Source organism: Corvus moneduloides, chromosome 3 (genome assembly GCF_009650955.1).
Source record: "Corvus moneduloides isolate bCorMon1 chromosome 3, bCorMon1.pri, whole genome shotgun sequence".
Taxonomy (NCBI): domain Eukaryota; kingdom Metazoa; phylum Chordata; class Aves; order Passeriformes; family Corvidae; genus Corvus; species Corvus moneduloides.
Genome location: NC_045478.1, coordinates 55,635,978 through 55,652,474, shown reverse-complemented (window position 1 = coordinate 55,652,474; position 16,497 = coordinate 55,635,978). Strand labels below are relative to the sequence as shown.

The 16,497-nt window shown below is 39.8% G+C and overlaps 1 protein-coding gene across 4 annotated transcripts in view; it reads right to left on the bottom strand.

Annotated features, from left to right (window-relative positions):
- Positions 1–16,497, bottom strand: part of NCOA7 (nuclear receptor coactivator 7) — an 87,114-nt gene that overhangs the window by 60,718 nt on the left and 9,899 nt on the right. For all 4 annotated transcript variants that reach the window (XM_032101610.1, XM_032101609.1, XM_032101612.1 and 1 more), the window contains one exon: positions 991–1,122. In XM_032101610.1, coding sequence (XP_031957501.1) covers positions 991–1,040 — 50 coding nt within the window. In that variant the 5' untranslated portion in view covers positions 1,041–1,122. The remainder of the gene's footprint in view (positions 1–990; positions 1,123–16,497) is intronic.

Here is a 16,497-nt window from a genome sequence, read left to right as displayed (position 1 = left end):
TCCTTCATAATGCCCCCTCTGTTTTAGGTGCCATTATCCACTTCCCCTTCTCAGAATCCCAAACTGCAGCATTCTGCCAACATCAACATAACTGCATTTCTCCAAATGGAAAGCAAGTCACCAGACATCAACACATGACCAAAACTTCCTCCAGTCTTTAGCCACCCTTACATAGAACCTGAACAGCAATAAAGAAGCAGCAACTTTTCCCCACACTACTTCTAAATGTTGTGACAGGCATGTCTCTAGATGTCTGTAATGCACTTAGTTTCCAGTTATTTAGTACTGAGTGGAGAGAGGATGCTATTCTCCTCTTCAACAGAACAGAAAACATCCTTGAGGCAAAGATGTTTTTTAAACCCATTTCCTATCCCCTCCCAAGAGTAAGTGAGCTTTGGTTGTTCTTGTACATCAGAGCTCAGAGATGATTAGAGACCTGCTAAATTAACAAAGACAAGTTATTAGGAAAGCAATATCACTTATTTCTTAAAAATCACCAATCATTAATTCCAAGTGATAAAAATGATTGAAAAAACATTGCTTTTATTTACAAAGATGATATGGTTTAGCCAGCTTACCCTTTCGCAACTAGTCTTATCCTATGAGATAATACTGCTTAATCTGTGCTTTATTTGAAATCAAATAAACTTCAGGTTTAAACACACATATGTTTCAGATATGCCTTGTTTTCATCAACACTGTCCAGGAACTCAATGCCAGAAGCCCAAATGCAATGCAATTTGTAACTGAGTTCCCAAGAACAGTTTAATATTACAAATTAGAATTATAATTCAAGTCTCTTCTACAACCCAAAAGAAAAAAATGGCCACTCCAGTATCAGGGATACAACAAGGAAAGCACCTTCTGGATACATACTGCAGCATGGGTTTCATTTTTATACATACTTGAAAAGTCATAAAGCCTTGTGAAAAAGGCAGAATAAGGAGTTCTGTATTTTAATGAACATTGAAATAAGCCCTGTAAGCTTACCGAGCAAAATAGCCTTGTCGCCGTTCCTTCTTCTCTTCCTTGGTCTCCATTATTTACAGTCAAATGGGCAAGGTGAGCAGCCAAGTGAGATGCTCTTTTTCCCGTCAGTACCTCATATCCAGGTAGAGTCTCCTGTATATAACAGTTAAAAACAGGAAGTTCATAAATCAACATGTCAACAACACCTACAAAACCCAACAGGTTGTGGAAATACAACTGACCCAGTGACAAAGCAAAGTAAAACTTTAACCAGTGTTTGCTGTGCAATATCCACTTAGTATACAATAAGACAAACCAATAAATGCACTCAGGCCAGTTTCTCAGCAGTGGAAAAGACATTTTGCAAAGCCGGTAACCTAAAGAGCAGCATCAAGTTTTAAAACTCCGGAAAGATTAAACTACTTTCAAGTTTATACCAAAAAAATCTTCCAGGTCTCATGTGTTTCCTAGACAGGCAGATCAAGAGAAGCTTTGGAAATACATAATACAAACAGTAAAACCAGTAAGACACACAATGCTCACCTTGAATTTAAATTTTAAATTACTAAAAATACTATAAAATTGTGAGAGATCTGAAAGTTTTAAAACAATGTAAAGGAAAAAAGAGTGATCTACATCTATACAAGGTTTGACTGTTGTGACCAATATGCACGTTGAAACAACTATAGAGGGAGAAACAAGATGGACCTCTGGTTCTCCAGATGAAGTGTAATCACCTTGAGATAGGCAGGACAAGGGGAAGGTTATCTAGAAGTTTAAAAAAAAAAAAAAAAAGGAGACCAGTAATACTGGTTTTCGACATGAAGACCACCACCTCTTGGCAGAATGCTGTACCAAGGCACCTGGAAACCAGGACCTGAGAATTTCTGAACTGCTTTGTAATTACTGTAATTAACAACATCCCACATCAACTGCTGTCCAAGACCCCTGCCAAGATGTTTTATCATTTTCCGCTCCTCAATATACATTTAACCTACCCTGATGGCTTGTGCACAGGCACTAAATAAGTTAACTTTAGAGTTTTTTATCAGTATTTCAGAATAAACTCAAACCAGAAGTTACTACTATACATTTTAGTCTAATGGGCTGTATAACAAAGAAAGGGAAGCCATATAAATTATGATTCATAGCAAAAGAAGAAAAATTCCTCTGGGACCTAATCAGTTCCCATTATTTTCCCCTGCATTAAAAGATCACAAGCTACAAACTGCCAGATGTCAACAAAAGAGATGATGCAGCAAAGACAGACTAATCTACTTGAAAAGGCCAAGAACAAATGACGCTAGATTCTACTAGAAATGCTTGCCACAATTTTCTCTCATTATTGATGGATGATCAGTCCAGAGCATATGAAGCTCATTACTTCAAAATGCACTTTTTCTTACTCATTACTTTTGAATGCATCCAGTGCATCAAAAAGAATCAAGTTGCTCTGATTTTCACACATCAGGTAGTCTTACAGTAATGGGTACTCTTTAAATGGCAAATATCTGACATCTTTACCTTTATGAAGAGAATACTATTTTATGTCTGCAAGATAACGCATGATGCAGTCTTCACCTGGTCACAGAAACCTACGTGACAGTAGCGTAACAGCAGCACCAGAACAAATTGGCCTGCTCAGATGTTCAGTCTGTATGAAGATACCACAAACTTCCTGAGCATTCTGATGCATCTCTATCTTCCCTATTGGGGCAGGTTCTTAGATCTTCAGAGGATCAAAACTGGTGGCTTCATGAGCACTGCCTTTGAGTTACAGTAAGTCTTTCAAAGTGTACAACTAGACCCTCCCCAGTGAATTACAAAAACAGTTCAAAGAAAGAGGAACCACTTTTCCCCCTTCACCTGCTTTGCCTTCACTACACTGTGATGCGGCATGAGGGCACTGAGAGGGCAGAGCTGAGTCTCACACTGAGACCAAGAACTATTAAATAACCCCAAAGCATCAATATAGTACTAAGCCCATGACCACAATGACAGCAGGACCGAAGGGAATGAGAAGAGGGAAGAGTCTCTCACCTCACTGAAACAAGGTCAGCTGGGATGAACAGAGGCAAGACAGATCTGTCCTCACTGCCTAATCCCACGCAAGAGTCAGTGGTATGCTCTTTCCATTTATTCTCTTCCCCTCCCATCATCTAACATCCCCAGCCAGGGAAGTCACTGGCCTGCTCCAGGCTGGCAGACAAAGGGAGCACTCCTACCCAGGGAGCCAGGAGAAGAAACCCCTGCCTGCCCACATCTCTGTCAGGCCCAGTGCCGGAGCAGCCACCCCCTGCTCCAGCAAAAAGGGGCACAAAAAAGGAGAGAGGAGGTTAAGCCTGGACCTAACCACAGATGCTACAGGAGGTGCCAGTGCCAAACCAGCGAGGCACTGCTCAGCTCCCCAAGAGTGAGGTCTGCTGTTTGCCTTCATCAGTGCTAACCAAAGCCAGCAATGGCAACATGGATATGGAGCCGGTTCTTCTCACATCAAACGCAACTCCAAGTCCTTTTACAGGGTGAGGAGGAATAAATCAAGAATTTTTAAAAATTAAGTAATTATATTCCTAACAGATGGGCACTCAGAAAATTGGAATGCTAATCACAGACCAGACACATCAAAGACATTCAGGAAATTTTTTTCTTTTGCTAATAAAAATATACAGTAATATAATATCCAGTCACCAATTAGAGTAAATTTTCATAATAGAATAATTTAATGTCAGATTCCACCCTGTTGACTTAAAACTTACTTAGTTTACCTTCTTAGAAGAAACAACGGTGTTGTTCTAGAGAGGCATATTAAAGTCTTAAAATTACACTTTGAAAACATAGTATTAGAAATAGCGAACTGATTAGGAAGGCTGACTTCTGAAGTTCTGAGTTTACTTGTGTTGTTGGGAATTTTGTACTAGTTGCCCTAAAGGGAAAAAAAAAGAGAAAGCCTGACAGCTAGAAGGAACATAGCACAGACTGCAGTTAATTGCTACAGAAAACTAGTATTTAGTATTTCTGAGAAGTCCTTTTGATTTTTTAGTTTTTTAAGTAGTAACAGCACAAAACCCACATTTACTTTATAGGTTGTCACTGACATTTTACAGTTACATCAAAAAAGGCAAACCTACTCCACACTTCTCCCCTATCTGTCCTTTGGTATCTTACAAGAAAAAAATCCAAGGTATTCTTTATTACCTGCTTAAAACATTATTGAGGCTACATGGTTAAAATGAATCTTGGTTTCCTGGCAGCTCATTTCTGATACAGACAAATACTGAATCAGCAGACTATTAAAAATGTACATATTTGGGGGATATTTATATGCTGAGAAACGGACACCTTACTCATATATCATGAGTTCAGTCCAAACTCAAATGATGACAAAGCTGATTTTATATAAATTTCAGGCTCAGTTTAACATGTTCTACACACTGAAACAGAAGTAGATTTTGAAAAGCTTATATTACATGTCTACAGCAATGCTAATTCTTTAATTTGGCATTTTCAAGGTAAACCTGATTACCAAACAATGCATTTCATTAAGGAGCCTGTTAAAAATTTGTCACTCTCCAAATTCAGCCAGTGTCACCACGTGATAGTTACATAAAGAAAAGAACAAAATACATAAAAATATACTCTTCTTTCTGATTTTAGTCCTATTGCTCTGGGTATTTTAATTTATATTTACTCATTTCTGGATACTTGCTTTGTCTATCTAGTCTTGCTACCAGGGAGTTTTGGGGATGTTACTGAAAACTTGTAATTAGGAGGGGAATGCTCCAGCAGGGCCACAAATGGAAAAAAAAAAAAGCTTTTAAAATATAATAATCACAGGAACAGAGTGAACTCCTGACCATGGATACCCACACCACTTCAATTGTCACCATGCTTCCAAGACCTCCAGAACCTGCCTCCAGGTCCTGCTGTGCTCCCTGCAACCTGGCAGTGCAGGACAGCAGCTTCCTGCACTGGTACATTCCAAGTAGCAGCAGAAGATGCTCTAAGTGCAAATATAAACAAAGGGAAGTGGAACATTAAAAATAAGTTAGTATATGAATAGAGCACCCTTTAAAGACTTTGATAGATTTACCAATTTCTCAAAACTATTTTTTCTGCCTTTTCCTTCCCTTCTCATGCATGAAGAATAATGTACCTTGCTACTTGCAGTTTAAGTAGTTCACATTTTCATGACACAAGAAAAAGTCCTGCTTGTTGCGCTCAGGGGTAAGCCCCCAGAAATTCTGTCTGCTGGCTCTAAAGCATCAACAAGCAATCCTTCAGTTGTGGGCATTATTTTCCAAAACCATGCACATGAACAATAGTACATATAACAGCACAGCAATGCAGAAGCCAAGGATTATTTTTAGAACATTCAGTGGACTTGATAGCTTGTCTCTGACCATCTGTACCCACTGTAAGTCCTGGAAAAACATGCAGAGAAAAAGAAACATTCAAGATCACGCAATTCTCTGGACATATTTTTCATGATCCTGTAGAGTCAATATCCCTCAACCTTTCACAAGGTAAGAAAATTATATAATTCCCTGCTTTGCATATGGGGAGCTGAACTGTAAGAATTGCCTCCACATGCTCAAATGAGAGCAGAAGAACAACGGGTGCAAGTATCCTCCCAGCAGCTTTAATCTACCAGCCTCAATAACCTGCAGCAATGAGAACACGGGAGGAGACTACTTTGACAAGGAGATAGTTATTATTTTCTATGAAATTTAAACTGACTAACTTTGGAAACCAATAGCACAGTCTCGATTTCATCTGGCTCTGCAGGTATATACACAGGAATTACAGCTCAGATCCACAGAAGAAAATAAAAAGCCTAACTCCTCTGAGGATCCAGGCTCACTCAGCTCCTTCAGCATGTATGTAAAAAAAAAAAATTAACTGACTTTAGGAAAACCAAGTCAAGGGTAGTGTATTCCAAATCTCAGCAGGAGCCTCATGATGCAAGAGACAGTGACAACAATCACACTGTGAACAACAAGCAGGAAGGTGAGAGGTCCAAGCACAAATTTTCCAGTTAGGAAGGCAGAGCAGATTAAGGCACAAGACCCTCAGTGGGACAGCCAAGCGGACATGGCCACAGCAAGGATGCAGCAGGGAGACCTCAGTGTGCTGAGGGAACAGGATGCTGCCCAGACACGCCACGTAGCTCTCATCTGCTCTCTGGTACAGTGTCCCACACAACAGTAATTTTTTACTTTTACTTCTCTATGATACCTCTGCCCCTGAGACTAAAAACACCACACACATCTGTTCACAGCACTGCATGCTTCCTATCACCTGCAGAATTCAAAACTGGTCATGCACAGACGTGAAGCATTACTAATGATCTGCCTTAGATCTGCAACTCTGCAACTGAGTGTCTGCTTCTTACGAATAACAAGCCTTCTGGGTACATGTGCCAATTCTGACCCCTAAAAGATGCAGCACGAGAGATGACAAGGGTTACACCAATAAGCCAGTACTAAGACCAAAAAAAAGAAAAGATATGTTTGTAGTACTTCAAGAGCAATAATAAAAATATCTATCACGTTGTAAGAGTAAGCAATTGTAGAACAAATCACAGATAGAAGGGAAGGAGTTTCAGCGTATTAGATCTGAAATTGAACCCTTGGGGGGTGCTAGTTGTGCCTCTGATGAGCCCAATGCAGTTACCAGAGCACTGTGCAGATGCAAATAAATAAAAACACACACCACATAAGGCAACAGAAACAGTTTAACACAGGAGACATTCTAATTTGCTACTGGTCATATAAATGCCTATTATTAAGCTTCACAAGCCAAAACACTAATAATCACTCTTGCATTCATTTCCATAGACCTCCCATTTTTAAAACCAGGAAGGTGAATGCACACTTGCACATTATGAGAAATACTAAACTTTGCAGCATTAATGCCTCACTGACTGGACTAACCAGGTTGAGTTCTACTGCTTTTAGGTTCTGCTAGTATATTTTACTTGGTGTAGTAACAGAAATGCAAAGCCAGGAAAGAGAAGAGAGTAAGCTACAACTTTTTTTACTCTTTTCTTTAGGAAAAATGACCTAGGAAAAAATGAGATTGGAAGCTTTCAGAAAAGTATGCAGCACGAGGAAGTAAAACACAGCACAGACTTAATACATTCATTAGAGTGGACAAAAAATTGTTTATTCTAAAGCTATCTGAAATACGGAATTATTTAAATACAATTACATAGTTACATTATTATGATGTAAAGTGTGCAGATATTTCTAAAACATTAATAAGCTCTATAAAGAAGTTTCAGTCCATTACACATAATTGGAGGGTGCTAAACTAACCCAGGAGAGCTACTCCACCTGAGGTTCACTCGACCCTTGCTTGGTGAATAACCCCTCTTTATGCTTTTAATCTTTGAAGTATTATGCCTCCCACGTTTCTTGTGACAAGGGTGCACTCTTAAAATCCACAAAGAATAAAAATACAAAAATTAAGAGACTGAAAATAAATGTGTAAGCAGAAGCAATTTCTAGACTTCTTGTTCATATTAAACACAGAACAGTCAAAATTTCTGCGTCTCCAAATAGAGAGAAACAAAGAGATTCAACGTGGCTATTTGCATGCTGTGGGCTCTCAAGGACAGTGAAAATAAGATCTGGAGATAAGACAGACAAAGAAAACAATCACCCTTGCTCTTGAAGAACAGGATACAATGTTTAGGAGGTTATTATCCTCCCTACAGTGGTGTAGTAAACTGAAAGTTCAAGCATTTTCATTCCCTATTAATGAAGTAAGAACAGGCTAAGCTTACATCACCTTCAGTTCCCCTACTGGATTTCCAACACTGTCCACAAGAACAAATAAAATGAGAATCAATGTAACAGAAACATTTCTGATTCAGAAACAGAACAATAACAAAACTTGATTCAGCTCCAAAGAACTCTCCAGATGAATTATTCCTGCCTTACTTGGGAAGAGGCTTTAACCCACTAACTCAGGCTGTCACGTTTCACACAGAATAAGGGGAAGCAAATGAGCTAAGAAATTCCACATCACCAGTCAGGTTGTCACAAGACAAAAACATCAAGATTTAATCTTCCCTCATTGGCCACTGAACATCACCAGATGCATTTTCCATATGGAACAATATATTTTACTGTTTAACTCAGCTTCATTTGCTAGACAGAAACTGGTTACAAAACACAGCATAAACTATTAACAGGCAGAGTGCTATGCTATTCCAAACATAAAAGTGCAGTGCTGTTGAAAATCAGGCCACCTGGGGAGATTTTCATTTTTAGGCCAACAAGAACATTGCTGCAGATATTTTAAAATAATTAATACCTTCATCTTACTGTATCTCCTGTTTCAACCTACCCCAATTCCATTAAGCATCAAGTCCAAGCCCTCTGACCCTGCAGCTTTCCACACTCACACTGTACAGGTATACACAGTGTTGCCCTCTACAACTACCTGAAAGAAGAGGTGGGGAGGTGGCAGTCAGCCTCTTCTCCCAGGCAACTAGTAACAGGACACAAGGAAAAGGCCTTAAATTGTGCCGGGGAGGTTCAGGGTAGATATAAGGAAACAATTCTTCACTAGAATAGTGGTTAAGGATTGGATTGTACTCCCCGGGGAAGTGGTGGAGTCGCCATTCCTGGAGTGTTCAAAAAAATGAGCAGACATGGCACTTTACCATATGGATTTGTTTGAATATTGGATCTGATGATCTTGGAGGTCTTTTCGACTCTGTGATTATATGAATTATAAAAGGATGAAGTTTACCATACCCAGAGAGGGTAAGACAGACATCACTGTTCCCTTACCTCTGCTTGGAGCATGTAGGGATACCCACAAAAGACTTTTAATGTATGTATTCCCCAGCATTCAACTAAAACACCAAGTATTTGCAGTTTTCTAAAATACAAAAAAACTGATGAACATTCAACACATCAACTAGCATTTAGACAATCCCCTTAGCACTACCTTGCTGTTTTGTCAGTTGACACCATCATGTTCCTTGCTCTTAACAACTGCTAGTTTCATGATCTGTTTAGTATTTCAAAGAAAGCTTTGTACATCTGTTTTGTTAAGGTCAAGACAGATACATACAAGCAACCACATCACATCCAGACCAAATGAATTACAGGTTCTCTACAAGGTTCATAAGGGACATGATCAAGTCCTCCTTAGATTCCTCTCTTCCCATACTCAGAATGCTGCTAAAGGCTGCTGGAGCCACACTGTCACATATTGCAGGGCTGGCAACACTCAAGTTGTTTCTATGAATTAGGTTACACAGGCCACAAAGTGGGATTTGCACTGTCAAAACAGCAGCATCATAGCAGACAGCAAGACAGCAGACAGCACAGTAAATATCCTTTGGTGATCAAGGGGACCCTGACCAGTCAAAGCACCAAGACAAAGAATTTGGGCTTTCTCTTGTCTCGGGCTGTTAGAATCTGTCCATGGAGCAAGCAGATATCAGTTTCAAGTATTACTGCCCTTTGCCTTTCTCCCTTTCGCCCACTTCAGCTGCTTGGTAACACTCCTCCACCCAAAATTATCACACCAATGACTCGCAGCAGACTCAGCAGAAGTGGCTCTGTATCTGCATTTCAGTTTATACCCCACCATGCCAGCTCACACCCCCTTCCAGCAGGCTTTGCTGCACACCCTCACTTCTGCCACAGCAGGCAGACCTGCGGCAGCAAGCTTGGGCAGAAAACCGTCCGTGTGACTCCCTGAGCAGCGACTCTGTTCTGTGGGCATTAGCGACCACACACGTGGAAAGATAAGTGGCAGCATTCATGGGATGAGAAACAGACTAGGAAAGACAAATGCATGACTTCAGCTTCACAGCAAACTTGCTCTCTTCTCAGCTCTTTTCTCACCAACACAAGAAAGGCCTTTATACGAAATGTAAATAAAGCTGAGGTAGAGCAGAAAGAGACTGGTGTTTGAAGAGTCTTTAAACCACAAAGATGTGGCTCGATGCTTGGCACAAATACCTATACTGTCAATCACAGGTACCATAAATGACTAACTGTTTACAATTATTAATTAGTTTAGGTCCCAAAATGCTTAAGCATAAAGTTAGGTTTATATTAAATATTCCTATTGTACTCCATGAAACTTGGTTAACACGTTCTCAATGCTTTACAGGACAAGATCAAGCAACAAGAAACCCACAATGAACAAATCCATCAGTCTAACAGGAAGCATTAGAAATGGTCAGGTTTTTACTTCTAGCACATTTCCAGCAATATAAATAATCATGCAGTGAAAATTACTGGAAACTTCTCTTTAAAAAGCACTCCATCATTTTCAGGTGCTTAGAAAAAGAACCTCAAATCAACAGAACCTCAAATCAACCCAGAGACACTACACTGTGGAAGGTAAGTATTAAAATACTTCAATACTTCAAAAAAGCAACCAGACGCAAGAACTACTTGAAGGTAAAATAATCGTTTTTAAGTTTCAGCTTAACACCTCTTTTTACAATTGACCCTGATTCATGCAAATTCCAGGTCATCTCTTCTTCTCTGTCATCTATCTCCCAAAGGAGAAGCAAGGAGGCTGAGGAGTGGGGGCAGAAAGGAGTCTAGGAGTAATGCAATGCAAATGTTTTCCTATCTGAAACACTGTTAACAGAACCAAAATGCCAGGTTTCCATAGCAACCTGAACTGTGTCACATGCTTACACTTATGTATATTAAGTACATTGAACAGTTTAATTGTAACATAAAATCCTGTACATTTGTAATGTACAAAATTAACACTGGAAACATTCACTATTTACTTTTCAGTTGCTTAACCTGCAAAATGTATTGCATTACAGTGTGTTGAGTGCACCCTTACATTGCACCTATGCAACTTCATAGGTTCTCCAATACTGGCAGTGTTAGGTGCATCAAAATTACAATGATCAACAATAAATCAAAGTCTCTTCACACTGCATAGACCAAATCCTGTTTTTAAAAGCAGCAATGTTTCTAATTATTTCCTTCTTCCTTGCAAAATCCCTTTAGGCATTGTGTAACAGAAAACTATTTAGTTGTCTTGCCCTTCTGAAACATCCTGAAAACCTCTATTATCTTACCATTTTTCCTTCCTTCATCTCCAGATTCCTGTAAACACTACACACAGTTGCTGACCTTGTACCGAGTCACCTTGTGCTACATACAGCGCAAAAACTCCCCTCTCAAACGGAATTCTCCTTGCTATATACCGGAGCACAGTCACAATTACTACTAATTAGAGAGGGTCTCTTTGAAGAGCTGTTTGCTTCTTCAGAAGCAGAAACAGAAAAGTTCTTTATACTTTTCTGTGTTCTAATCATTTGTGCTAACTGCTCAAAATTATTCAGGTTAAGTAAAATTACCTCTGTCTATGTATGCAGAAAAGATAGAACAATGTTATGATTCATGCAAAACTGTTACATGCCATCCTTTCTTCAGCATATCTAATCTGGCTTTAACTTGCTCAACTCGGCGTGTGTTCAATCAGTGAGATAGTTCAGGGCTTAGCTAAACAACAAAAAAAGTTAAAAATACACCTGAATTAAGCTTGAGTACTGTTGCATAAAAAACAGATGTGTAGAAGTTTTCTGGTGAAGCAGTAGCAGTATATATTTTACTTTCAGACTACTCAAGTGTTTTAAACATTATTATAGAACTGAGGTTCTCTTGTTGAACAAAACAGGCTGATTTTGAAACTAAAATTCAAACATCTTACACTGACAGTATTGACAAAGTAACTCAGCATTCTGAAGCTAGGTATTTCCTTTTGCTGGGGGGGGAAGCAACCACCACAAAGTCAGAAAAATGACAAATAGCTTCAATTCCTCCAGTGTTGCATTTTCACAAAAGCCATCCATCTCAGCCACATCAACCAGGTACCACAACAGAGACTCTGAGCTCTACTCCTGATGCGTGAAGGGGCCACCTAAAACAGAGAGTAAACAAGAATAAGAGAATAAAGGTAGGTATTTATTTGAAGGGCCTTCAAAGGTACACCCTGGGGAGCCAGAGGCTATTGCCAAAATGCACCCCAAGTTGGACAACAGGTCACGAGTTCTTCACACTTCTATACGTTTGGTTCATTTGCATATCAGGGTTAATTCTCCAACTAAAGCTTCAGTTAATGATGTAGCTTCCCCAAGCTCACCCTCCTCTTAAGATGTTGGTTTACACATTTTGGGCATAGGACAATCTGAGTGTCCTTGGAGAGCAGGCCTGGAGAGGCTTTGTTATGTCTACCTAGCATGAGAGAGCAGAAGTTAACAGGCCACAAGAAACTTCAGAGTTACACACTAGGCAGTACAGGATTTGAAAAATATGAAAGTTAAAACCTAAGGCATCACTCCTGTATCAAGTGCATTCAGAGGGACTACTCACTCATACAGATTATGCTTGTGACACCTAAGCACACATGTGCACAAGCGGGGCCCAAAGATGAAAGCTGCTAAATTTCTGTTCACCACAGGTGACACCTAACATAGCTGGTAGCGTTTCAAACAAACTTTGTGTTCTCTTGTTTATAGCTACATCCTTGCCCCTTCTCAAGTTGAAGCCAGCCAAAGCAGTTAATGCATTAACAAATTTTGGATTTGGTTTTGTTTTGCGTTTTTCCATGTTAAAGCACCTATTTTTGAGGGGCTGTAGTCCTTCCATTTTTGGTGTTAAAATTTGTCTTTGAAAATCTGTCCAAACTGGGTAGAGACCTACACTTTAAAAAAAACTGGAAAAGCACTTTGCACCTATCCCATCAGGGTGCATTGTAGTTAAAAAGGACTGACACGTTACCTGTGAAAAGTGTATTACCTCAGAGCTAGATTCATAGGATCAAAGATCATTTAGGTTTAAAAAGACCTTTAAGGTGATCAAGTTTCACCATAAACCTACTCATGGTCTTGCTGATAATTATGACAGGACCTAGGATTTAAACACATCCGTCCAATCCCAAACATATGGCTGGGCTGACCTCATTAACAGGTCTAGCTTCCACAGGTCAAAATTGCTTTTCTGAGACATCTGCATGCTGGACTCAGGGAAGTAAAAAGAAGGGGCAAAAAAAAACAAGTGAAAAGAAGCAGGAAGAGAGATATGTTTCATGGCTAGATGTAGTAAATTCCAAATTATAACATGGGATTCTGTCATCCCAGAGCCTTTCAGTGAGAAAATCATCCACAGGTCTTTCATCACAGAATTCACAACAAATAGTACATGGCATGAAGAGGAAATCAAAACTTACACAAGAGATGCAAAACACAGTACCCAGCAGAACTTTTTATTTCAATTGCAATACAATGCTGACAGCAAAGCAGTTAAGATTTGAAAACTGTACTCAGTACTGAATGTGAAGTCCTGATTCCAGTGTCATCCATGGAAGTTTGACTCTTTATAAAGTTTCTCGATCCTTAAAAAAAGAACAAAAAAAACCAAACCAAACCAACCAACCAAACAAAAACTTAACAAAAAAAACCCAGCCAGAGGAGAGGCTTTTGAAGGACTGTTACCATTTATTAAGGGATAACAGTTTTTCCCAAGAAATGCATTTTGTAACTTTACATCCCAAACCCTACACTGGGGTACACAACAAAATGAACATGTGACAGTTACCCAGTAAAAAGAAATACATGTCTCCTCCGAAGCACCTTAAAAATCAGGTTTGGTGCTGCAAGTGGCTCCTTCAGCTGCACCACATTTCCTTTTCCAAACCTCTTTGGCTTTCCGCTTGCATTTGCACACACTACCCACAGCACCTTTCAATCATGGCTCATTCCTAACGGAGCAGGGTCCCATTCTGCAAGGAGCAACATTGCTCTGCAGGGTCTGCGTCTACATCTCCTACCCTGAGGGAAAACAAAGAAACAAAAGCACCTGCCTTGCTCTTCTAATAAACTTAACTTGAACTGTGTTCATAGTGGAGCAGAAGGGCTAGGAACTGCTCTCCTGGATGCCATGTTTTTCCCACAGCTCGCCACACATGGAGGCCAGGAGAATCCTCCAACACACATCAGTGCATAAGGTCTGGTTCATTCCTAGGGTTCTTGTTCCTTGCTCTTTCCAACCTCCCTGTAGAAGATTCACTATTTCTTGTTTTTGCTGTACCATTTTGGTTTCAAGAACAGTCTCTAGTCCCCTGCCCCTAAAACCTGCCTATTATCTTCCAGGCTCAGCCTGGGACTGGGAACTACCAGACAAGGGCTTAGAAAAGGACACAGCTAGTTGACAAAACACTGAAACTTACTTCTCACGCAATAAGGTTAGGTGCACAATGTCAACAGTGCAGGGGAAAAGAAAACTGATCTTCATCTCCTTAATCTCTTTTCATGACAACCAACGTGTTACTTGCACTAACAGAAATGATGCACTACAAACAGAAACCAATTTTCAAAACAAACAACCCACTTAAAAATTTGTCCACTGAGGGATCAGTTAGCAGCAGAGCCCCTTTTTAAGGAATCTAGAACTCCTGATAGAAGGAAACAAATGGACATTTGATGTGGTGTGATGCGAGCAACCACACGAGCACAAGCCCAACAAAGGATATTTTCCTTTCCATCCTGTAAGTATGACTGTAGCAGGACACAAATGCAAGTATCACAGGAAGTTTTTTGCCTAGCCTCTGCACACTGATGTGATGCTACCCTCTATTCACCTCTAACTAAAAGGCATACCTAACCAACACTGCCCAGCACCATACATTAAAAAAAACACCAACACCACAGAACAAAACCAAAACCCAAATTACCTGTAAATCAAATGAAATTTCTTCAGCAGGTATCTAACCATGAGGACTGGAGAACAACTCATGGCACCGGCAGAAAGCCACCCTTGTCATTCCTTTGTGGTTCTCAATTTGTTTCCTAACTGCCCTGATGATTACCCAGGCTGCTTGTGACTTCACTCCACGTATGTGGGTGGCAAGAAGATTGTCATGTTCATCAGCTGTTAATCATTTGGGCCAGATCTCCACAAGTGACTGGCTCACAAAAGGCAAAGTCAATCTGTCACCACATACCTGGCCACATTTCAGCACACTGTTCTGTAACGAAGTAAATGTTTCATCTCCTTGGTTCTTCACCCTTCGTCACCAAGATATCACTGCTTACACCACACAGCTACCAGACAATACCTGCATTTCAGAAGTTTTTGGAGCTGGGACAGAAGGTACAGACCAGATTCTATGTCACAGATTACCACAGCTCCTACCTTCAAGAGTCTTCAGCAGCTTCACTACAAAAGGTTTGACCGGCAACCAGGATGGAAAAAGAGAGTACAAAATGTCAAACACTGCTTATATAAGAGAAGAATTTATTTTTCATATAAATTCTAAATATCATGCAAATAATCTTCATGTGTAAAATTATTATACACTTCAGTGCTTCCCTGAATTATCCAAACCTTTGTGAGAAAGTATGAAGGAAGAACTCGAGACACTCTCTGGCCTACAAAGTTTTGCTGAGTTTGCTGCAGCTACCAAAATTTGCATACAGATTAAACCCAGCTTTATCTCAAGTGCCCAGGTCTTAGGCATCAGTACAGCTGCTTAAAAAGCATTCTAAAAATGATACTTCTTAAGGTGAGAGTAAAATAAATCCCTTGCCACCAGACTGGGGCACTACTTAACCATGAGACAGTTAACTACAGCAAAAGCCTACTGACACAGCATAGAAGCAGCGCCAAGCCACTGACAACATCGAGTTGTTCCACACAGCATCTCCTCCAAAGTAACAACCTAGGCAGACCCAAGGATTTTCTGCAATCACAGCATCAGCTGATCTGGCAGGAAGCCATCCACACCTCTTCCTCTCTCAATCAAGGTGGCAGTGATGCTTTGTGAATATTCATACTTCTTTTCTATCCGCTGCATTACCTTAGAGTACTTAAAAAGAAAACAAACTAGAAAATAAGACAGATGGCATGTAGGGCAGAAAGCAGAAGAAAATAGACCGGAGTAGCAGTAGACAGAGAGAGCACTGCTAGAAAAGGTTGAATTTACTTGAAAAAAATGAGTCAGGGAATACATTACCTTTTCTTAAGATAAAGCTGAGTTCAGGGAAGCAACAACTCTCACTGTGAACTTCTGTAAAACAAAGCTGTGATTTCCTCTATCTGGTGCACTGAAACAGATCTTTGCCTGCAGAGTCTTAGATTTTGAGGAAATGGCCCTCAGATATCTACAGAAACACTATGAGAAGATCCCCAAATCAGTCATTAATGGGTGAGGGTACAGTAAGAAAATTTCCTTTCTAAAAATTGGTAGCTACTAATAATAAGCTTTTAAATCCTAAAGTGAACACAAAATGAAACATACACAATACTATTTTGACATTATAACCGAAAGATAAACACATATCTTGCCTGTATAAACAGGTATAATTTCCCTGCTAAGCTTGCATGTTTTCTGTTCCTGTAAATCAGTTTGTTATTACCATTACTTAAACATGGGTACTCATACAACCTGCATTTCAAAAAGGATGTTGAAAAAACCCCCTGCAAAACATACACAGTAGCCATAAGAAAAGCAACAACAAAGAAGAAA